This window comes from Gymnoscopelus braueri (genome assembly GCF_963280865.1).
Source record: "Gymnoscopelus braueri genome assembly, chromosome: 16".
Classification (NCBI taxonomy): domain Eukaryota; kingdom Metazoa; phylum Chordata; class Actinopteri; order Myctophiformes; family Myctophidae; genus Gymnoscopelus; species Gymnoscopelus braueri.
The window spans coordinates 1,215,142-1,239,061 of record NC_137616.1 but is presented as its reverse complement, the minus strand read 5'-3'; the positions used below and the strand labels follow the sequence as shown (position 1 = coordinate 1,239,061).

General features: G+C 40.8%; 2 protein-coding genes across 2 annotated transcripts in view; both read left to right on the top strand.

Annotated features, from left to right (window-relative positions):
* tnfaip2a (tumor necrosis factor, alpha-induced protein 2a) overlaps positions 1-23,920 on the top strand; it is a 389,724-nt gene that overhangs the window by 124,270 nt on the left and 241,534 nt on the right. The window lies entirely within an intron of this gene.
* LOC308102504 (uncharacterized protein) overlaps positions 1-23,920 on the top strand; it is a gene marked incomplete at its 3' end in the record, with an annotated part of 55,950 nt that overhangs the window by 4,021 nt on the left and 28,009 nt on the right. The window contains exons 2-5 of the mRNA XM_080452251.1: positions 9,011-9,190; positions 14,319-14,468; positions 15,782-15,922; positions 16,256-16,732. Coding sequence (XP_080308377.1) covers positions 9,011-9,190; positions 14,319-14,468; positions 15,782-15,922; positions 16,256-16,732 — 948 coding nt within the window. The remainder of the gene's footprint in view (positions 1-9,010; positions 9,191-14,318; positions 14,469-15,781; positions 15,923-16,255; positions 16,733-23,920) is intronic.

Here is a 23,920-nt window from a genome sequence, read left to right as displayed (position 1 = left end):
GTGTCCATGTAATAGTATTTAGTTTAGAGTTTAGACTGATGCTAGGTTCTTGGTTTCCCTGTGATCCTAGTTTACTGAGGCACTACACTGTCTCTCTGCATTCTATGTATGTGTTTACCTTGCTTATAGGCCTACACAGTTCACAGGTGAACCAGGGACCTGTATGTGGTAAAAGTGGCAGTTTGTTTTTATTGGGGCATGGAGATCCAAGAGGGTGGTCGGGGAGTTATTGTAGAAGTCCACAGCTTCACTGACGGTTGGGAAGTCTACAAAGGAGAGATGGTGGAGGTCCAATGTTATGGTATCTTGGTTTATGTTTTTGATGTTCCTGAAGCTGATTTGGCGCTTAGGCTTGGTGTGGGGGGGGGAGGGTGGAAACGGCAGCTCCATTGCAATGACCTTGTGATCAGACACACCTAATTCATACACAAGGAGATTGCTGATGGGTGCAGAGTGATGACAAGGTCCAGAGTATGCCCCTTGAAGTGAATGGGGATGTGGACATGTTGGTCTCCTCAACATTCGCGGGTCCATGAATGTTGCCTTGTGCAATAGGTCCACACTTGCTTCTGGCAGAGCTTCATATATCTCGTCCAAAATCTCTTATGATTGAAGCTTTGAAAGCTGCTGTCAGTGGTGTGTCTTCACCATCAGGGGCTAACGTGTCCTCTTTAATCAGCTGCAGCACAGGGAGCAACGCTGAGGTGGTAACATAATTCTCACCGGACAGAATATCTGTGAATTCGCTCGCTGGCTGTAGCGCTTTGTTCATTGACTTCAGCACATCCTGGGTTTGCCAGTCGTTGCTCACATTATCAGCTTTCCGATCTTCTGCAAGAACTCGATTAATTGCCTACCTCTGTTCTAACATTCTCTCAATCATTTGCTTGCTGCCCCAGCGAGTTGCACAGTCCTATAAATACAGAAATGAAGTGTTACAATTATACATCTCCCCATCAGTATGAAATTATGTGTGCTTCCCCCAATAATCCACAAACTATTTAATAATAAACTTACCGTCACCAGCGAGTGTGATTCGAGGCCAAGATTGGTCTGCGCCTCTTGCAGCTCCCGCCTCCTTCTCCAGCTGTGAGAGAACATTCCATTGATTTTGGGACAAACAGCCAGGGCATGATCCGTTCGCTTTTTCTTTGTCTTGTCGATTGTGTTGGACACAGCGAGGTTCAGGTTGTGCCCGAAGCCAGGGCCATTCTTATGTACGAGCAGCCTTATTTATGTTGGCTCCACTGTCGATCGTGAGACAGGACACGTTTTCCACTTTTGATCTCCATTCATGCAGAGCCTCCATCAAAGCGTCCTTCATGTTATCGGAAGTGTGGTCCTCAGACCAAAAAGCTGGTCTGTAGGCATTTGGCTAACAGGGTTCGCTATTTGTCTATGTAATGAAAAGTAAGTGACATGTACGGTGTCATTTTTGGGCTGGACCGCATGTCGGTGGTGAGGAAAAAGTGATCAACTTTTGATATGTGATGTTGCAGCTCACTCTGAATCCGTTTGTAGGCGTCTGGGACGGCCGTGTCGGAAAAATAATTCCTAGATGGTGCCTCGTACTGGCCGTCAAATGTGGTGAACATGTCTCTGAATGCCTGTTTTTCAAACGTCCTGAATGACACCATGTCTTTGCAGATGTACCTGGTCACCGCATCAGTGCATCTTTTCCACCTCATACTGTCCTTCTTATATTTAGTGCCTTTCGCAAAATGTTCCAGCAATGGACGTTTGTGTGTGTGAATCATTTGGCCTCGATTTCCCAGCAAGACCCAATTTTGCAGCCTCACTCTTGTTTTTTTAAGGCAGGTGAGTCTGCAGGTTAGAGGTGTTGCCTCCAAATGCTTGCACCTTACTCAGACACAGTTTACAGATAACCTTCATTGGTGACATTCTCAGTTTCCTTATCAGCATTGGGTTTAAAACCAAAATATCACCAAACAGGCGCCTTTGACCTGGGTTTTGACACCAACTCCCCCACTTCCGCATTGTTTGTTGTCTTTGTAAACTCCAGTTAGTTTAGAGCGGCTTTATTTCTTCCTCCCCCGCTCTCGTCACGTGATACGCTTCTGTGGCTCTGTCCTGCATGTGACCTGCCTGCACTCTCTAACTCATTGAGACAGAGAGCAGGAGGAGACAAGTTTGTACTGTCCAATATCCAAATATTGATAACAAGCTTAGTAATTTACAAGAACGTGCATGAGTGCTACACAAAAAATGCACTATGAAAAAATTGTGCTATCGGTGTGCAAGTAAGTAGTGTGCCAGTAACGGTAGACCGCTTTAAAAAAACAGGAAACACTGCAGCACAATTTGTGAATATATTATATAAAATATCTTTCCCTATAGAATCTCCTAATAAAATCAACACTGTTCCTTCCTGTGAAGCAGTTTTTTGCTTTAGATTTCAAAATGCGCTCCTGTTAAAACTGCCTGTTTTGTCACGGCCGAAACCGGCACACCAGCTGAGACTTGAGTGACAGGTAACCTTGGACACACCCAATTATTGATAAGAAGCTGCTTCTAGTGTACTTCTAGATTTGTACGAGAGATTTGTGAGAGAGAGCATGCGCGAGGTAGCGGAGCCGTGAGGAGCCGCTCCCCAAACAATTGAGAACTTAATCCATTCCAGACCGATCAAAAAATAAAATAAAATTAACAATGGCTACAAGGATAGCTAGCAAGCAGGCTAGCAAGTTGGAGGAGGAACTTGAAGAGATTCGTAAGTCATTAAATCATTTGAGTGCTGAGATCAGCCAAGTTGTAAAGCAACAACAGGTCCTGGCGGATCTCGTGAAGGAGGTTAAAATCCTCAGGACCGAGGCAACTCAAAAGGATGAGAAAATCTACCTGCTCGAACAGAGAGTAGATGAATTAGAGCAATACTCACGTAAAGATGACGTGATTCTTCAGAGACTCTGGGAGGGAGGAGCATGCGTGTATATTAAGGACTTCACAGAGACACTGAGAGGGAGCTATGTGTGTGTGCGCGTGCGTGTGTGTGTATGCCTGCATGCGCGGCTACTCACAATTGTCTTGCGATGAAGAATTTTCACATGAATAATGGTTATAGATCTTAACAAAATGACAGATCTTGAAGAAACCCTTTTTCCATTTAGAGATGTTGAGGAGGATGATTTTGAGGAAAGAATTAACCAAAGTAACAGGGAAGGTCAGGTAGAAAATCTTTATAGTAAGTACGAACACCTCAATTTCAGATGTTTTGATCACATGGAACACAAAACATATGATATTGAAAATGACATAGATCCTGAAAACAATTTTTATAATACTTTTAATAATAATTGCCAGTACTACACTGATGACCAGTTCAAAGGTTTAAAAATGGAGGACAGTTTTTCGATAATACATTTCAACAGTAGAAGTCTAAACAAAAATTTCAAAAATATAAGGGATTATCTATGTCAGTTTAAAAAATTCAGCGTGATCACTATATCAGAAACCTGGCTTGATGATGAAAAAACCCAATCTGTTGAAATGGAAGGATATGAATTATTTACATCTCACAGGACAAATAAAACAGGAGGAGGTGTTGCAATATATGTTGACAAAGCATTAAGAAGTAGTTTAATAATGAAAAACAACATAGATAATATCCTTGAGTCCATCACTGTTGAAATTTTTGTTGAAAACTCCAAGAACATAATCATCACTTGTATATATAGAACGCCTGGATCCTGCGTTGACATTTTCAACTCCAAGCTTGACAGCATGTTTGGCAACGCAAAAAACAACAAAATAAATCTCGTCAGTGGCGACTACAATATTGACCTTCTCAATCACCAGGGAAACAATAAAACTAACAATTTCATTGACACCATGTTTACTAAGGGACCAGTCGAAATTTACATAAGGGGGGGCATGGAGGAAATGTATGTGCCCTGATCTAAAATGCCATGACCCTCCCTTTGACAAAAAAAAAAAATCAATGACCCTCCCCAAGTGATTACAAAAAAAAGAGTAACCCTCCCCGCCTAGAAGTGTCACGATATATTGTGTCACGATATAGCCTATCGTGGTATTAAAATGTGATGATAGGTATTGTCATGATGTCATACTGTATCGTAATATTTGTTTTATTGTTTTTTTTATACAAAAAAAAACACTTTCTTTTTTTTTGCCGGTGAAAGTTAGGAGTTTTTACTGTATGATATGAAATGTAAAGCTTATCATAATCATAGTAATTATTAATCATGTCCTCCATCATATTCAAGGTATTTTGGAGAGAAATGAAACAGACTCCAGTCAGTCACTTTCAGTTTAAAGCACTGCAGAGGGGAGGTGTTGTGTGTCAGCTGATGCTCGTTGACGCTCGTTAATGTGACATGCATCTGCACTCTCAAATAGGCCTACATCTAATCTAAGATTGTATTATACTGTATCTGGTATTATAGATTTTTTTTAGCTGTTGGAAATAACTAGGCTGCACTTGGTTGGTAAAGTCCAGATGACAAAAATATGAGGTTTGTGGAATTTATAGTTATGCAGTCTTATATTATATTAGTTATATTAGTGTATCTGTCCACTGAAACAATGGGTTTATAGTTAGTGAGAACTTCACTTCTCCATTAAGCTTGCACAAATGTATTTATTTGTGTGTACAAAGCACTTTGTAATTGTTTCTAACTTGCTTTATAACGTTATTTATAAGATGATGGCCAATGTTGATGATACATGAGAAAAGAACATTAATAATATATCATATCGATATCATGCCCAACATCATGTATCGTATTGTGAAATTCTTGACACCCCTAACCCTCCCCATCAAATACAACATGACATTTAAAACTGATATGTCCAATGTTTTGCTTTCCACATTGATTAGAACATTGCTGTAGTGTAGTCAGTCTTGCTAAATGCACAGTGTATCTGTAGTAGTGGTAGCAGAATGGATAGTGTTCTCATCTTACATGTGGGAAACCCATTGAATCCTGGTCAGATTGAAGAAAGTTGAATATTTGGTAACCAGTAGTTTAAAACTTTTGTCACTCTGCCCTTTTAATTATCAACTACAGTGACTACAACTACACTGTTGCCTACATAAAACAAATTAGGCTATCAATTATGGCCTGATGCTTCTGGTTTTACTTGTGGAGCTAGGCATCTATACACAACTGTCCATATAGATCCACATTAATCACATGCACAGAATTACTTCAAATGATTATGAATATCCAGTTATAGTAGGCCTATTTATAATGCATCTCTCCAATAACGCCTGTTGAAGTTTTGCTTAATTGTTCAACCACCATCGTTAAGACGCTGAATAGATTTGACTGGGTCGTTCACACTCGCACATGTGCGTTGATGGCTTGTTAACGACCGTCATTGATTCTAAATAGACAAGGTGTTACTTGATTTGAATTCTTTGTATCCTTTGAAATGGAGAGGGGTCATTGACCACTGTTCTGCTGTACTAAAAAGGTATATAAAAAACGGACTATTTTATCAATTCAAAATTGCATGACCCTCCCTTGGATTCAAAGTAAAATTAGCTGACCCTCCCTTGGACCAAAATTAGAAAGGCATGACCCTCCCCTATTTTCCTCCATGCCCCCCCTTATGTAAATTTCGACTGGTCCCTAATAATCTATTCCCTCTTATTATAAAACCCAGCAGAATAACAATAGACACAGCAACATTAATTGATAACATATATACAAACTTATTAGAAAGTCAAATAATATCTGGACTATTAATAAATGACATAAGTGACCATCTCCCTGTCTTTGCTATTATTCCAAAACTGTTCAATAAGGATAAAAAACATATAAACCACTCCTTTACAATGACACGAAAAAGAACGCCTGCAGCAATAGATGCCCTCAAAGCTGACCTCCAAAATCAGACCTGGAGTGAGGTCTATGTTGCTACAGAGCCAAATGAGTCCTATGAAGCCTTTCTTTCCATAATAATGGATCTATATGACAAACTTTGTCCCTTGAAAAAAAACATCCACAAAATCAAGCAAAAGCAGGAAAAGCCATGGTTAACCAAGGGCATAGATAACGCATGTAAAAAGAAAAACTTACTTTACAAGAAATTTCTAAAGGATAGAAACAAGGATACAGAAAATAGATATAAGAAATATAAAAATAAACTAACTAATATAATAAGAACAAGTAAAAAGGATTATTACCATAAACTACTGGAACAACAGAAAAGCAACATTCAAGGAACATGGAAAATACTAAATAGCATTATTAAGAATGGCACTGGAAAAGCAGAGTACCCAAAGTTTTTTAAAAAGGACAATAAAAAAATGGAAAATGCAAAGGACATAGCAAATGACTTCAATAATTTTTTTGTAAATGTAGGACCCAACCTGGCAAAGGAGATTGAGGAGCCGAGAGATAAAAACGGTCTAGATGAAAGTCTCATTAAGTTAAATTCACACTCCATCTTCATCAGTAGTGTAAATGAATATGAAATATTACAAATTGTCAACAAATTCAAAAATAAAAAATCGACTGACCACACAAACATTGACATGATGATAGTTAAAAACATAATAGACACCATTGTAACACCGTTTACCCATATCTGTAACCTATCATTCCAAACCGGTATTTTTCCAAATGAAATGAAAACGGCCAAAGTAATACCCATATTCAAAACCGGAGACAAACAGCAACTAACAAACTACAGACCGATCTCTCTCCTATCCCAATTTTCCAAAATCTTGGAAAAACTATTTGTGGAAAGGCTGGATAGCTTCATAGATAAACATCACCTATTAAGCACTCACCAATATGGATTCAGAGCCAATAGGTCAACCTCGATGGCAGTTATTGAACTGGTGGAAAACATTTCAAAAGCAATAGATGATACTGAGTACACGGTAGGGGTTTTCATAGACTTGAAGAAGGCTTTTGACACAATTGACCACGGGATACTAATAAAAAAAATGCAGAGATATGGAATCAGGGGTATTGCCCTCTCGTGGCTTCAGAGTTACCTCAAAGACAGAAATCAATTTGTTAATCTAAATGGAGTTGATTCAGATACCCTACAAGCTACGTTTGGAGTACCTCAAGGCTCCGTTCTAGGCCCTAAACTATTTGTCCTTTACATCAATGATATATGTGAAGCCTTGCAGGATATGCGCTGTGTTCTCTTTGCAGACGACACCAGCCTGTACTCCTCAGGTGCAGACCTCGGGCAGCTCTTGCATGCAGTGGAAAATGACTTGAAAAACTTAAAAAAATGGTTCGATATAAATAAATTGTCATTAAATATCAGTAAAACTAATTTCATTATCTTTGGCAATAAAAAAAATAATTTTCCAATTCATCTAACCATTAATGATATTGAATTAGAGCAAGTTGATAATACCAAATTTCTAGGAGTCATAATTGATAACAAACTTACTTGGAAGCCACATATAGAAACCCTAAAAAGAAAATTATCCAAAACAATAGCAATTTTACATAAAATAAAAAGTTTCATTAACAAAAAATCACTCCAGACACTGTACTACTCCTTACTACTGCCATATTTAACATACTGTGTTGAAGTATGGGGAAATACATATAAAACAATAATTCACCCTATCTTTTTATTACAAAAAAAAAGCAATTAGAATAGTTAATTTGTCTGATTACTACGCACCAACTAACCCACTGTTCATCGAAAACCGCACCCTGAAATTAGAAGATCTGGTCAAACTCAACTCCACTGTAACAATGTACAGGGCTCACAACAGGTTACTTCCAAGCTGCATGCAGGAGCTGTTCAAACCCAGAGAGTCCAAATATGAGCTCAGGGGAACCGCGATCTTTATGAAAGCAAAGGCAAGAACCGACTCCAAAGGGAGATGCTTATCAGTTATAGGGGTAAACCTGTGGAACTCTTTAGATAATGACATTAAAATGTCCAACTCAATAAAAACATTTAAGAAATTATATAAAGCAAAGGTAATTGATAGATATATAGCATCAATGCAGTAAATAAGTAAAAAGATGAATGTGTGTATCCATATATGTGTGTGTGTGCGTACTTTCATATGCACATACATATATGTTTGTGGATGTGTATTTGAATGCATATATGATGTATATGAAGAAAATATCGAGATATATATTGATAAATATTAAATACAAATATAATTATTAAAGTAATATAAATAGTAATGAAAATTCTAAATAGGTAATGATAAAAATAATACTAGTAATAGAAGATATTGTTATAACGAAATTCGTAAAAGGTATATATAAATTGTTTACGTATGAAGAGATATTGTGACCAGAAACGTTGTTTCTTGTTTCTTTTTTGTTTCGTCTGTTCTGAAATGTAATATTTGAAAATTTGTGTTAGTTCATTTTCTTTTGTTTGAGCTTACGCTTTCTTTATGCTACTACAGTATGATAATTTATTTTAAATGGTATTAAGGTGGGCAAAATAAGCTTCGGCTTCAGCCCATACCTTTTCGGCTAAATAGTCATCATGTTGACTAAGTTGCAATGTAAAATCAACTGTTTTGTTTAAAAAGAAAAATTATGACCGAAATAAAACTAACTAACTAACTAACTAGATTTGTTTTATTTTTAGCTTTATTTGGTGTGAATGTAGCTTAAATTGTAAATTGTACATGTAATTCATTTCTGAGATTAGCTGCACACACACACACACACACACACACAGAGAGACCGACCCTCTTCTAGACGGCTTGCCCTTTCGAGAAGCCTCGGCGTACACAAAATGGACATGTAACGCCCGGGATTCTAACCCGGGTCTCCCACATGGAAAGCCAACATCTTAACTACTAAGCCAAAGGGAATTCCTTTAAGCTAGTGGGAGATATTAGACTTTCAGGCCATCAGTCTGAGGTTGTGAGCCACTCTCCTAAAGACACAATATACAAACACTGGTATGATACAACAAAACAAATAGGAGAATAAATCTCATCTAATGAGGAAAAACATCAGTTATTGTGCTGATGCTGACTCTTCTCTTCTCCCTCTGTCTGTGTGTAAAGAAGAGAGGAGCCCCAGTCTGGACCAGGAGGAACCACAACCTCCACAACATGAGGAGAGGAGCCCCAGTCTGATCCAGGAGGAACCACAACCTCCACAGATGAAAGAGGAACATGAAGAGGAGGCTGATGTGTCAACATTGACATTACTACATAAGAAGACCAGACGTGACACTTTATCAGGTGAATAATGATCACTTTATTAGTACTAATCTAACAAGACTCAGGGCTCTTATTTTGCGCGTCTTATTTCTAGTTCTTATAAGTAGGTAAATAAGTAATAATGCAAGTAATATATATATGTTACAGGGAAATTGGAGAACCAGGGAAACTGGAGAAGGAGCACTCGTTTTCACCGCCCCCAAGCAATTCTGTAGAAACAACACTAGAGGGAGCCACGAGCCAGGCTTCCCAACTAAAGTGCACACACATATACTGTATGGCCGCGACCACACACACACACACACACGCGCGCGCTCATGCTTTCAATTTAGAAACAACACTAGAGGGAGCCACGAGCCAGGCTTCCCAACTAAAGTGCACACACATATATGGCCGTGACCACACACACACACACACGTGAGCGCACACACACGCGCACGCGCTCATGCTTTCAATTTAGAAACAACACTAGAGGGAGCCACGAGCCAGGCTTCCCAACTAAAGTGCACAGACATATATGGCCGCGACCACACACACACACACGCGCTCATGCTTTCAATTTGGTTTATTGAAAGCAGGACTGTTAAGATACTTTTATTGTGTTCTGGCTTTTGTTTTAGTTTCTCCCTGACACACACACACACACACACACACACACACACACACACACACACACACACACACACACACACACACACACACACACACACACACACACACACACTCTGATCCATGAAAAGAACTATTCTGTCCCTATCGGTTCACAACTCGGACGGCGCTGATTCGACTAGCAGAGCATCGGCCGGTCAGCGCGGGCACTCGCGCACGCCTCCTCGGCCTCAGAGTTGGCGCGCCTCCGTCATGGACAATAACTATTATCACGTGTGCGTGTGAACGCGTGTTCAGCCTTCCCCTAGCGTAGCTTCCTGGTTGCTACGTGGGGAGGAACAACAAAAGACAGGTCCGCGTCGCCCCGAAGCCCCGTGCCTAAAAACGAGAGCTCTGTCTTCAATCTCCCTGGTTCTCCAATCTCCCTGTGACATATATATATATGCAGTATTTGGTATTTTACACCTTGACTTAGACTCGGTGCTCAGCGCCAACATGTCCTCAATATCACATCTTAGGAGGAAGGAAAGGATTTTTTGTTTCCCTCTAACAAACGCAAAAAAAAGGAAGTGTTGGGCGGCGGCGGGTGCACATTACGCATGCATGCACGATAGGCAGCCAAAGCCCTACTTACCCTGTATCAATCCATCTGATCTGAAAGAATGTTTGCAGTTGTTTTGCCTGTAGCCTAGAAGTGAAACAAATGGAAAGCGTTCTCTTCCTCTCTCTCTCCAAGTGCAAGTTTTCACTTTCACTTATGCTGCACAAAAATACCTGATCTATAAGCATACAACGTGTCACGCAGCAAATATATTGATAAATACAATTTTGTCCTTATACAGATATGCCGGCATGGATGTCAGGCTTTATAGTGACTGATTAACATATACATATTCAGTTATTTCCCTTCACTGTCTTTACTGTGAATATTATTCACAGCAAAGACAGTACAGGGAAATAACATTTTCTATTAATATTTGAGGCAATGAGCTAATATCTGAAGAATACTGGGCAACTGTATACTATTGCTTAACACTGTAGTGTTCCCACTGACCCACCCCCCTAAAGAATTGCGGTGCACGCTATGTGCTCGCCTTCGGTTACTATAACACTCTGTGAACTTTTCAATGTCCATAATAAACAAATAAGCCAGGAATAATTTTGACCCGTTAACTTATGACAACATCATGGCTTGATGATCTACCCTGGCAAATGTAAAGCAGCTGCCCATCAGAGTAAGAACACTTATTATTTGATCATTGAGTGACAGAAAAACTGCAATTCAATGTAAACACTCCTCAACGGACTGTTTCACAACCATCATTAAGCGCTGTCAACCGTTCAAAATGTAATACATATGATGTGTGTGTGTGTGTGTGTGTGTGTGTGTGTGTGTGTGTGTGTGTGTGTGTGTGTGTGTGTGTGTGTGTGTGTGTGTGTGTGTGTGTGTGTGTGTGTGTGTGTGTGTGTGTGTGTGTGTGTGTGTGTGTGTGTGTGTGTGTGTGGTAGTGGTAAAGCCCCTCCGTAAACAGAGTCAGTGACCTCTCAATAGTGCAATAGTGTCACGGTACAAAGATAACTGATCTACAAGCTAACAGCGTTTCACATCGCAAGGCATTGTTAGGTTATAGATCTGTTTTAGACACATGACAAAGCTTACAGCTTGTTTCCATTGTGGTCCTTGTAAGTGCGTTTTCATAAGCAGTGGGTGCTCAGACACAGGAACGACTAGTTAGAAAACGCTACCACACCAAGGTGGAAGTGGCGGCACTCCAAAATAAGAGAATGCAAGACAAATGCTCAGTTGTTCATTCTTTATTTGGGGCTAATGCGTTTCGGCACCAGCTTTTCCTCAGAGCAAAAAGAAGCTATTCATTGTATATCAATTAAAAAAGCAGGAGTTGGCTTCTAATTATTTCACATGTCAGAGTTGCTGGTTAGTGCCCCTAATTTCCCAACCAAAGAGACACCAATGGTAGCTGGCTGTTATTGTCTCCGCCGGAGGCGGAGAGTATGTTTTCGCTTCGTCCCGCTGTGTGTTCACCTCCCTCCTAGCCAAGCTAACATTGGTCAAGCTCCACGTGACACGTGTCAATATGTTGACACCAATGCCTTTGATTGGCTAGAGGGACGCATGACGAAATAAAATCCTATAAATAGGTGTGTCACTTCAAAAAGCCATTTTTTGAAGTGAGGTAAGACAGGATCAGTCAGTCTTGATTGGAACAGTACCTTACAGTACAAATCACCCGTCCGTGCGTGTGTGTGTCCCTCTGAGAACACCTAACATTGGTCAAGTTTCATGTAAAATAAATATATAAATAGCTTAGACAGGAACAGTACTATCCAGTACAAACAGAGATCACAGCTGAGATCACACAATGCAACTAACTCCCATTACGCAAACTGAAGAAGCAGTAAATCATCGTCTGAAACCTGATGAAGAAGCAAAGGCACAGAAGGCCAAAGCTAAGAAACAGAGACAAAGAACACTAAACAGAGACAAAGAATCCCTAAATGACAAAAAACGATAGCACAGGTCTGCTGGCGGAGACTTGTGCTCCGAGGAGCACATTTTCTAGTTATTTATGTTTTCCTACAAAGCAACCAATGGTATGGCACCCCCATATCTTCAAAGCCTGATCCAACCCTACAATCCCTCCGCTCACTCAGATCAGCTAACACAGGGAAGAAGTCAGAACCTTTCCTAAAACATCCGGGACAACGCTCCACACGTGCCAGACTCTTCTCCCTTCTGGCTCCCAAACTGTGGAACAAACTCCCCATTGCAATTAGAACTGAAGACTCACTCCCAATCTTCCTTAGCCTTAACCTTAGCTCGTATCACTTGCCGTAGAACTTGCCCTAGCCTCGACGACCTTGCAGGCTTAAGCAAAGGCTAAAATGTCATTTAGATAGCATGTTATGTAGACGGATGCCAGGTCATTTGTAAACCTTGCAATGGCATCCTATAGTGTGTAAATGTACAGATTATTGATTTGTTGGACATTCTACTGTTTAGACTGATGATAGGTTATTGGATTACCTATATGATCCTAGATTACTTTTCCTATGCATTTGATGTATTATCTCGTGTTGTCATTGCTTACTGTAAATCACTGGATATAGAGCGTCTGCTAAAAAACTACATTGTAAAATGTATGCAACTACAGCTACTGAATGATAACTAAAAGTTATTTATGTTTTCATTTATTTTTATTCTTATCCCGCGATTTCTTTTTTTTAACCCTTTTTTTTTCACCCGGTGCCAATTTACTAAGTGATCCTGGGCGCTACACCAGCCCTTCACCAGCACTACACCACTCCCCCACAGCCTAGGGAGGCCAGGGCCGAGCTCATGCTTCCTTCAATGCAGCTCACCCATCACCCCACTCGGCCCCCTCAGTGTTAATATCCGTTCCTCAGTTAAGAGCCTTGGTGTCACCTTCGACAATAAACTCAAATTCAACAAGCATATTAGCTCCGTGGTCAAGGCTAGCTTTTTTCAGCTTAGGCTTCTAGCCAGGGCAAAGGCCTATCTACCCCGTATCGACCTCGAGCGAGTCGTCCACGCGTTTATTTTAACTAGATTAGACTACTGTAATGCTCTCTATGTAGGCATTGATCAGTCCGCTATCCGGCGTCTTCAGCTTGTGCAAAATGCCGCCGCCCGCCTCCTCACCAACACCAATAGGCGTGACCATATCACCCCAGTCCTCGCCTCCCTCCACTGGCTCCCTGTCCACTTCAGAATTGATTTTAAGATTTTAGTGTTTGTTTTTAAAGCCCAAAATGACCTGTCTCCTCCATATCTAGCTCAATTGATCATTCCTTACGCCCCAACAAGAGCCCTGAGATCGGCCAATCAGTCTCTCCTGGTTGTGCCTGACACACACTTCAGGACCAGAGGAGCTCGTGCGTTCGCCGTGGCCGGTCCCAATCTCTGGAACGCCCTTCCTCTCCATGTTCGCACTGCTCGGTCTTTGACGGCCTTCAAGTCCCTACTAAAGACTCATTTTTACTCTATTGCTTTTAATTCTATTTAATTCATTGCCTGTCTATGCTACTATGCTCTGTACTGTGAAGCACTTTGGTTCGACCTGTCGATGTAAATGTGCTATATAAATAAAGTTTGATTTGATTTGATTTGATGAGAGCCAACTGACCTTCTTGACACCTGACAGGGGGGAGTTTCCCCGGTAGGACGTAGTGCGTGGAAGGAACACGTTATTCCAACCAGTTCCCTTCCCCTCCATAAGGTGCCCCGGCTGTCGTGGGGGAGGCGGTATAGCGACCAGGATTACTACATATTTATGTGAGGGTATTAACTACCCTAGGAGACACGGGGAGAAGAGTAGGCCCTTTCGCCAACCCCACCTAGGGTATGGGCGCTGATGACGCGGAGGAGAAGACACGCCCCCAGCGCCCACAGCGTCCCCGGCGGGAATCGAACCCAGGACCTTCTAGCTGTGAGGCGACAGCGCTACCGACTGCGCCACCGTGCCCCACTAAAAGTTCTTTCTACTGGTGATTTCCACAGAGCGCCACAGGGAGCGGTCTACAGTATCTAGAGAGATGGCGTCCAAAATATATTCAACGTTGTCGTTGCCAGAGGGACAGCGAGAGATGGACGAGGGAGGTGGACTGTTTGATGCAAGGATGCAACCTGTAGTAAAGTTGTACAGGATAGGTATGTACAGTTTCTTTATTTACTGCTGTTTTAAACCATTAGTAAATGTGTACAGGATAGATATTTTTTAAACCTGATTGCCTGTGATATCGCAATATTTCTGTTACTCAAAACAAAAAGCATAGGCCCAACGTGCCAATGACGTGTTTGATGTGTTAAAAAAACAAAAAAACAACTCCAGAACCCTAGATAACTTGGATAACAAGATGCTACATTCACTTCTTGGTTAACTTATTACTTAAAAATCTTGTATCTCGGCTCCTGTGTTTTACTATGTATTTTTGGCGAAACATGCTATTTTCAACTGGGTATCTTTCACGGAAGCACAGTGAAACCCTCCGTGATTAGCAACCATCAGGGGATCGATCATACTGGAGATAAATATTATGTGACTATTTGAAAAAGGTAAGAAAAATCACTGGCACTGTACGCAATTATTTTTGTATTTACTTGGCACTAAATGAGTTAATGTTTATAATTATAAAATAAACATTCTGGTTCATAATATAAATGCATTTGACTGGTTCAGTTATAATACGATAAATATTTAGTCATTGGATATTAACATAATAAGTATTGTCCAGCATTAATGAACATAATGGTTAAAAGTAATCTGGTGTCACTGTCCAGTCTGTAAAACCAAAACCCTCCCTCCAAAACCTGCTTTATCTACAACCCATGTCACATGAAAGTCATTATTCATGTAATATGAACTCTTTAACTGCCAGAGTATATACATTAATAAACTCACCCACTGCCAGTGATTTTTGTGTTTCATAACCTTTTCAAGTAGTCACAGAATATTTATATCCAGTATAATCGATCCCCTGATGGTTTCACTGTGTGGCTTCACAAATGTCAACGAGGTCATCGCAACCTCGTTGACATTTGTTGTCCGCCTTTGAGAATAGCATGTCTCGACCGAAAATACATCGTAAAAAAAAAGTACACGGGAGCTGAGATACAGCATTTTTAAGTAATAAGTTAACCAGGAAGTGAATGGAGCAGTACATCTTTGGATCGTGTTATATCTGGTTCTGTGTGAAAAAAAAAAATAATCGTCCAAACTCGTCGTTGGCAGGCTGAGCCATAGCAGAATTTGACAAATTAACTGGTTCATGGCAGTTAATGAGTAAAAGTCCTTATTATTAAAGTTGTTAATTATGTTACATCAAAGTCCTTTTTAATGTCACATCATAGTCTGTATTATAAATTCTTATTCATATCACATCATGGTCCTTAAGATTAAAGTCCTTATTATTTAAGTCCTTATGCATGTCACATTAAGTCCTTATTTTATTCCTTCATTCCAGACCAGTGTGTGGAGTCCATTCTGCAGGTGAAGATGAGTTTTCCATCCAGGACTGTTTCTATTAAACAGGAACCTGAAGACCACCTTAAACAAGAACCTGAAGACCACCTTAAACAAGAACCTGAAGACCACCTGGAACAAGGTAAATTTCAAGCTCTCTCTTTTTTTCTTTTATTCTGTTCTGTCATCAAGGGTGAAAGTGTGCCGGTAAGGGTGTAAAGATGAGACGTCATTCAACATTAAAATGCGACTACATCGATGTGTGGACCCCTGGATCGATCTAAATGTACTATGAATCGGACGATGGTTTGGCTATAAAAGTTAATTAATAATTGTTGAATTATTGTTTGTCCTGCATCTGGGCACTGAAGTGGATGTGTGTGCACTAGCTTTTCATAAAACAGAGTAAACGCTGCTTGAAAGGACGTTAAGTTAAAAAATGTAATGGTCTATCATTGTATATCTTTTTTCTTAGACTTCCTGCTCCTCCCTGTGTGTAAAGAGGAGGTTCACCCTGAACTGCAGGAGAGGAGCTCCAGTCTGGTCCAGGAGGAACCACAACCTCCACAGATTAAAGAGGAACAGGAGGAGCTACTTCAAAGACCAGAGGATGGTGATGGGTCAACACAGACACTACTAGCAGTGGAAAGGGATGATGGTGGTGAAAACAAAGAGCCTGTAGCCAGCACCTCAACTCAACACATGAAAACACAAGCTGATGTAGAGGACAGTGGAACATCACAACCAACTAGTGATGACCAGCTTCTCTCTTCACACTGTTCTGAATCTGACACTGAAGACAGTGATGACTGGGAGAAGACCAGGGACGGTCAGTCAGCTTTAAACACTCTGAAATCACACAAGACACAAAATGTGGAAGGACAAAGATTGTCTTTGATCCACAAGCTGTCCCAGGACCTGAAATCATCAAAACAAACTCACTCCATGAGGAGTCACACAAGGAAGAAAGGTTATATAGAGTGTGGCAGAATCTTTAATAAAAAGGGAAGTCTTAAGAGACACACAAAGATGCATGCAGGAGAAAAGCCCTTTGCTTGTACAGATTGTGGTAAAGACTGTCGTGACATGGGTGATCTAAAAATACACATGAGGATTCATAGAGGCAAAAAGCCCTTTGTTTGTACAGTTTGTGAACAAAGTTTCAGTGATTGTAGTAATCTAAAAAGACACATGAGGACTCATACAGGTGAAAAGCCCTTTGCTTGTAAAGTTTGTGAACACACTTTTAGTTATAGTGACCGTCTAAAAATACACATGAGGACTCATACAGGTAAAAATCCCTTTGCTTGTACAGTTTGTGGTAAAGGCTGTCGTGACATGGGTGATCTAAAAATACACAGGAGGATTCATACAGGTGAAAAGCCATTTGTTTGTACAGTTTGTGAACACAGTTTCAGTAATTGTAGTAATCTAAAAAGACACATGAGGACTCATACAGGTGAAAAGCCCTTTGCTTGTAAAGTTTGTGAACAAACTTACAGTCATAGTGTGAGTCTAAGAACACACATGAGGACGCATACAGGCGAAAAGCCATTTGCTTGTACAGTTTGTGAACACAGTTTCAGTGATTGTAGTAATCTAAAAAGACACATGATGACTCATACAGGTGATAAAAGTATTTAGTTGAAGGGAGCAGAGTTTTATGTCTTCATGGAGGTATTTTTTGTAAAGTCAAAGATCTCCTTTTTTACCTGGAGAAAATGTTTATGGTTTATTTGTTTGACTTACAGGTTTCACCGCTACAGGTGTTCTATGTGTGCTGCATCATTACAGAAATATTCTCAAAATGTGTGTGATTGTACTTATTACCCCATAACTACTGTGAACAATACAGCAACAATCACTGCTTCATTTTTAGAGCCCGATTTTTGATACAATTTCAAAGTCTTGAGACCACCGATTACCCATGTTTTGACCGATATATTGTTAGAAAATTGTACGTTACCAAATCAATTTGAAAAACTTCGATTTGTATTGAAGTTGATGATAACATTTGAACAAAGCAAGCAAATAAATACAAATAAACCTAAATAATATTCTGATGGATGAATGCCAAAAACTATATATTACCGTCGCTGTCGGGCAGAAACCTTGTTCTCCATATTTCAACTATTGAAATAATAATATTAATTTGTGAAATTAATTTAACAAATTAATGCCCTACTTCGTCATACAAGAGTGTCGCTCTAAAGTAGTGGAAAGAGCAGATCTACAAACTCACAACGCAGGAACCTAATAGACGATATATAGATTATATATGGTTCTGTATCAGTATATCATTCAGTTTTAGCAGATTCCATTCCAATTGGCTACTATGACTTTCATTTCAAATAAAAACTAGAAAATGTGCTCCTCGGAGCACAGGTCTCCGCCAGTACTGTTCCTGATTAATCCTGTCATACCTATTTATATTACATATTGTCACGTGTCACTTGACCAATGTTAGCTTGGCTGATGGAAGCTCACTTCAAGAAATACAATAGATTTTTTGAAGTGACACCTATTTATAGGTTTCTATGTCATCATGCGTCTCGCTAGCCAATCAGCATTGGTGACAAAAATATTGTCACGTGAAGCTTGACAAATGTTAGCTTGGCTGAGACGGGGGGACACACGGAAGGACAAGAACGAAAACATACTCTCCACCTCTGGCGGAGACAATAATACAAATTAATAATAATTTGAATAATATAAATCATATAAAATAGCTATAATATTAATATAATATCTAATACAGCTAATATAATACAGCAGTTATGTTGTTAGGTTTTCAATGAAGTGAGTCCCGGGACTCACTGGTGGTCATCTGCCTATGGTCTTGTGAAGAGCCTCTGTCTAAAAGTCTTGCGAAGAGCATCCGAGCCTTGCTGTGGCTTAGCTACAGGGCGTTAACAGCCCTTTAGCTACACACAAACAAACACACACACGCGTCTACTGGATGTTTCCTTGTTTTGTTTTGTTGGATCTTAGCGAAATCCCGAAGTGGAATTTTGGTATAACGGTGGTGCACGGCACCCGTTTGTGTTGTGGGTATTTTAACAAATCCCGAAGTGGATTTGTAATGTGTGAAACTGAACTTTGGGTCAAATGTGAACTTGATCTGAATTAGAAGTGAATACAAACCTTGTACTAAGACTGTGTGTTGAGTATTTAATTTATGGTGTTTGGGTTGAAATGAGATATATTGTTTAAACTGTGTATATTTATGTTTTGAACCAGGTAGGTTGCTGTAATTTTATTACAGTGACCATTGTAGGGGTTTTTGATGTCACCTTTTATGGTGGTAACCGCTACAAGCTCACATTTCATATCACACACACCATACAGTAAACGCCTGCAGCTGATCCAAAATGCTGCTGCCAGGTGTGTGACAGGCACCAAGCTAAAGGCCCACGCATGCTACCAAAATGAGGTGGTCACCCTATCACCGCGGTGACCACCGAAACGGTGGTTTGGATACGAGACGCTCATACTCGGTGATAAGGTGATAAGGAATAACCCCGCCTCCCTCTGGTTCAGACGCGCCACCCCGCCCACTCTGAAATCGGTGTTCAGGAAACAGAGCTCACAGTGCATTGTGCGGGAAAACACGGAAGGAGAAGGTCAAATATCCAGAAACATGGAGGGAATGGAAGACGAGGAAAGAGTCGAGATGGCAGCAAAGTTCACGGTGGCGTGCAAGTTGTTGGAGGAGGAGGAGAAGCTCCTATGTGAAAAGGAGGAAGCGGAGGACATCGGTTTGCGGTGCTTGGTGGAGGAGGAGATGAGCGCCGGACCGAGTACACGCAGGTGGAGTGTTCGGCCGCTGAACATGACATGACCGGAGGAGGGAGAATGGGGTCTGCTGGTGGCGCAAATGCGGGTAATGGACGAGGAGAAGCACTTCATCCAATTCAGGATGTCAGCTAGCCGCTTCGACGACCTCCTGCGCCGCGTCGAGCCGCTGCTACAACATGCACCCACACACAGCATGCCCATTTCCCCTGCAGAGCGACTTGCAGTCACCGTGTCTCTGCTGGCCTCTGGTGCAAATGGCTGCAACCAACTACAGAATGGGCCATTCCACAGTTTTTTCCGTCGTGTCGGAGGTCAGCCAAGCCATCTGGCTGGCCTTGAAGGACGATTTTGTGGCGTTCCCCTCGGCTCCACAGTTCCGTGAGATCGCGGTGGACTTCTGGAACCTGTGGAACTTTCCCAACTGTGTTGGTGCGATAGATGGCAAGCACGTCAACCTGAAGGTAGGCTACTAGTGTATGTAAATATGTAGATAACTTTTTTTTGTTCTCTTGTCTAATCTCCTTTTTTCCACTTGCCCCCCCTCCTCTTCTTCCTCCCCTTCTTCTTTCTATGGAAATAACGTTACGATGGGAACTATGCACGAAAACGAATTTCACCCACTTTTTTACACTGTAAACCTGTGATGTGACAATAAACCTGATTCTGATTCTGAAGGCTCCAGGGAATGCTGGCAGTGATTTCCACAACTACAAGGGACATCACAGCATCGTCCTGATGGCAGTGTGTGACGCACGCTACCGTTTCACAATGGTAGACATCGGGGCGTACTTATATCCTAAAATAATGATGATACTGCTGTGACCATTGTTTACATGGCCCTCTCTTTGGTAAAGCACAATTAATCATTTACATTCCATTGACAATGCAATGATCAAGGCCTTTTTTTTAATAATGATTCATTCTACCAAACATTCTATTGTTCATATGTTGTTCATGTAATGTGGGAAGAAAACACTGACTATTGATGGGACTTGTGGAATTTATTGACCATGCTGCTTTGATGCAGCATGTATACAGTGAACTTGGACTGTACTACACTGTATACAGCTAGTATGCAGTGAATAGACTTGGTCCATGCTGCAGTGATTGATTCAGAATAGCCACTGATTTAGTTTATGTTGATATACTATCACAGGGGTCTTCAACAGGGGGTCCTCAGACCTACTATAGGGGGTCCGCCAAATCTTTGTGTGATAGGATTTAGTTTTTTTTACATTAACTACTTGAACCCTAGAATTCCTTTTCTGAGGGGGGAACATTAGCCGAAAATAGCAGATCTACAAGCTCTCAAGGCCTCGCAGCGCGAGGCCTTGAGAGCTTGTAGATCTTGTAGAGCTTGTAGAGCTTGTAGATCGGCTATTTTTTGGCAAAGAGGCTATAGGTGTAGAGGGAAAAAAGAGCAGACTAAGTAAAAAATAACCTTTAATCTGAAACACAATTTTATACAATATAGAGTAGGGGGTCCCTGCTTCATCTCTCTCTCAGTTAGGGGGTCCTTGGCCTGAAAACGTTGAAGACCCCTGTACTATCATATACATTTAAATGTGTTGCACATTGGAATATAGCACATCAGTAGTCCACTAGTATACATTAATGACCAGGTGCATGTGTGTCTGCTAATAAGATTTTTGACAATAATGTCCATCACAAGCCAGCATGTGATAACCCTTGATAAAGCTTTCTGTTGATTCAATCTGGCTGTTGGTAATACTGAGATTGCAGAAATGACAATGTCCTACAATTATCTTGAGTAATGAAATCATTATTTGATGTTTATAATTTCTCTCACAGGTAGAGAAAGTGACGGTGGAGTCTTCCAGGACAGCGCCTTTGGTTCTGGTCTTCAGAGCGGCGAGATCCAGCTACCCCCTCCCGAAGCCCTCCCTGGACGGACCATAAAAACCCCGCATGTTTTTGTGGGCGACGCAGCGTTCCCCATGCTTCCCAACCTCATGAGTCCCTATTCAAGTAAGTTGCTAATAATGTAACTTGACTTCAAACGACACAGACAAAGTGTTCTAATCCTGCTATATGACATACAATTTTACACCCGAAAAAGGTAGTGCACGCACATCCGTGGCCCAGGTGCAAGACAAACAAAGTATCATAAAATGATACTTTGTTTATTCCTTTATTCTTTTAAATATCAAAGGAATAGAGTCTGCACACTGGTGATGCTGCAAAAAGCTTTGCTTTGTATTTATAGATTTTACACCCACCTTCCTCCCGCCTGGCAATGCGAGCACTGATACTGTTTAACCAAAACATGCTGTGACACATCTAAATAACACATGGCACTTGTTTTGTTCACAACAAAACACAGGTCGCAATCTCACAGAGGAGAAGCGGATCTACAATTACCGTCACTCCAGAGCTCGAAGGATAATCGAGAATTCGTTTGGCATTTTGGCAGCCAGGTGGAGGGTCCTGGGGCGGCCACTCGAATGTACACCAGAGAAGGCCTTACACGTTGTGCATGCCTGTGTAGCTCTGCACAACTACCTGACGTGCACAGATGCGGCAAATACACCGGCTTCAAGGTAATGTGGTGATGTAGCTATAAACCGTTATTTAAAACGGTGGTTCTCAACCATTTTCAGGTTGCGACCCCTCCCCCCCATCATCATATTTGAACTGGGGATCCCCCACCATGACAAGCACTTGGAATTGTAGGAATTGAGGCATGACATTTAATTTGACTCGGTTCCACAGATAAATATTCTAAAAAATAGCAGATTTACAAGCTCACAACGCCTCGTGTTGTGAGCTTGTAGATCGGCTATTTCCATATATTATTTGACAATTTGGCCAATGTTTGACCAGTTTTTAGGGTCTGTGATTACCTGTGATGTATTTTTTATTAAAAACTTCTTAAACGTCCTTAAATTGTCACTTAACTGTCATCTGGGGACCCCCCAAAAATCATGTCGGGACTCCCGACATTGAGAACCACTGATTTAAAATAGTGTAAATATGACTTATTTTGAGACTGTATTGTTTCTTTTGAAAAGCAGCAACTGTAAAAAAAAAAAACTAAAACAATTAAGAAATGTTGTGGTGAAAATATAATGAAACATCCAATGTAATAATGCACATGTGATTTTATACATCCATGTAGTTTGTAGAAAGAAATGTCACCTCAATTTGTGATCATTTTTGAAGTTGTGATTATAATCACACCATCAAAATCTATAATTGTTATATCCCAAGGTACCTCCCACCCAACTTCACAGACGTGACCACTGCTGCTGGGGACGAGCAGCCAGGAGAATGGAGGAGACAGGTGGAAGGAGACACCAACCTCCAACACCCGGCGAGGAGTCTAATAACAAAAAAACAACTGCAGGGAAACGAGTCAGAGGGGACTTCACCGAGTACTTTATGACCCCACAAGGGCTTGTCCCATGGCAGGGAAACGTGGTCCGGCGGGGTCGTCTGAATGTGTAGGGTGATGGTTTGGGTTGAGGATCCTGTGAGGGTATGGAGTGGTGGGTCTTGGTTGCTTATGCTGCCTGCACATGTGCAGGCTGGGAACAGTAGCTAGGGTGCTCTGAGCAATGTGCTACTGGACGTTCAAGCGGTGTAAAGTAACCATAAGTACATGTACTCGAGTACTGTACCTTAGTACAATTTTGAGGTATCTTTACTGGAGTATTTCCAATTTTATCTACTTACTACTATTTACTATTTTTCTATTTACTATTATACCAGATCTGCTATTTTCTGAAGATTTGTATACAACATTTGAAAACTTGTCAAATGGTACATTCTGCATAATGAGTACTTTTGATTTTGTACTTTAAGTATATTTTGATACCAATGCTTTTGTACTTTTACTCAAGTAAATTTTGAATTCCGGACTTTTACTTGTAACAGAGTATTTCTACATTGCAGTATTGATACTTTTACTTAAGTAAAAATTGTGAGTACTTTTTACAACACTGCTACATTCCCCTGAATACTGTGTCTGTGAATACTGTGTCTGCTCTTCTCCCTCTACATAAAAAATAAAATCGGAAGGAGTAATATAAAGAAATGTGTTTTACATAAGTCGGCCTCCTGGTGGCGCTATAAAAGGCAGATGGGAAAAATGCAGGGCAAAGGTTTTTCCTTGACCTCTAGGGAGTGCGCATACAAAGTTTTACACAGATCGGTGCAGTTATAGGTAAAAACATGAATCGGCCTGTTATAGCGCCACCATGAGGCTGATTTGAAAATGTTCAAGTGGCATTTCTTCCTCGGCATAGTGGAAATATGCGTGCAAATTTTCACCGAAATTGCATGCTGTGTTCATGATTTGAGGCATTTTGTTGAAAATGGA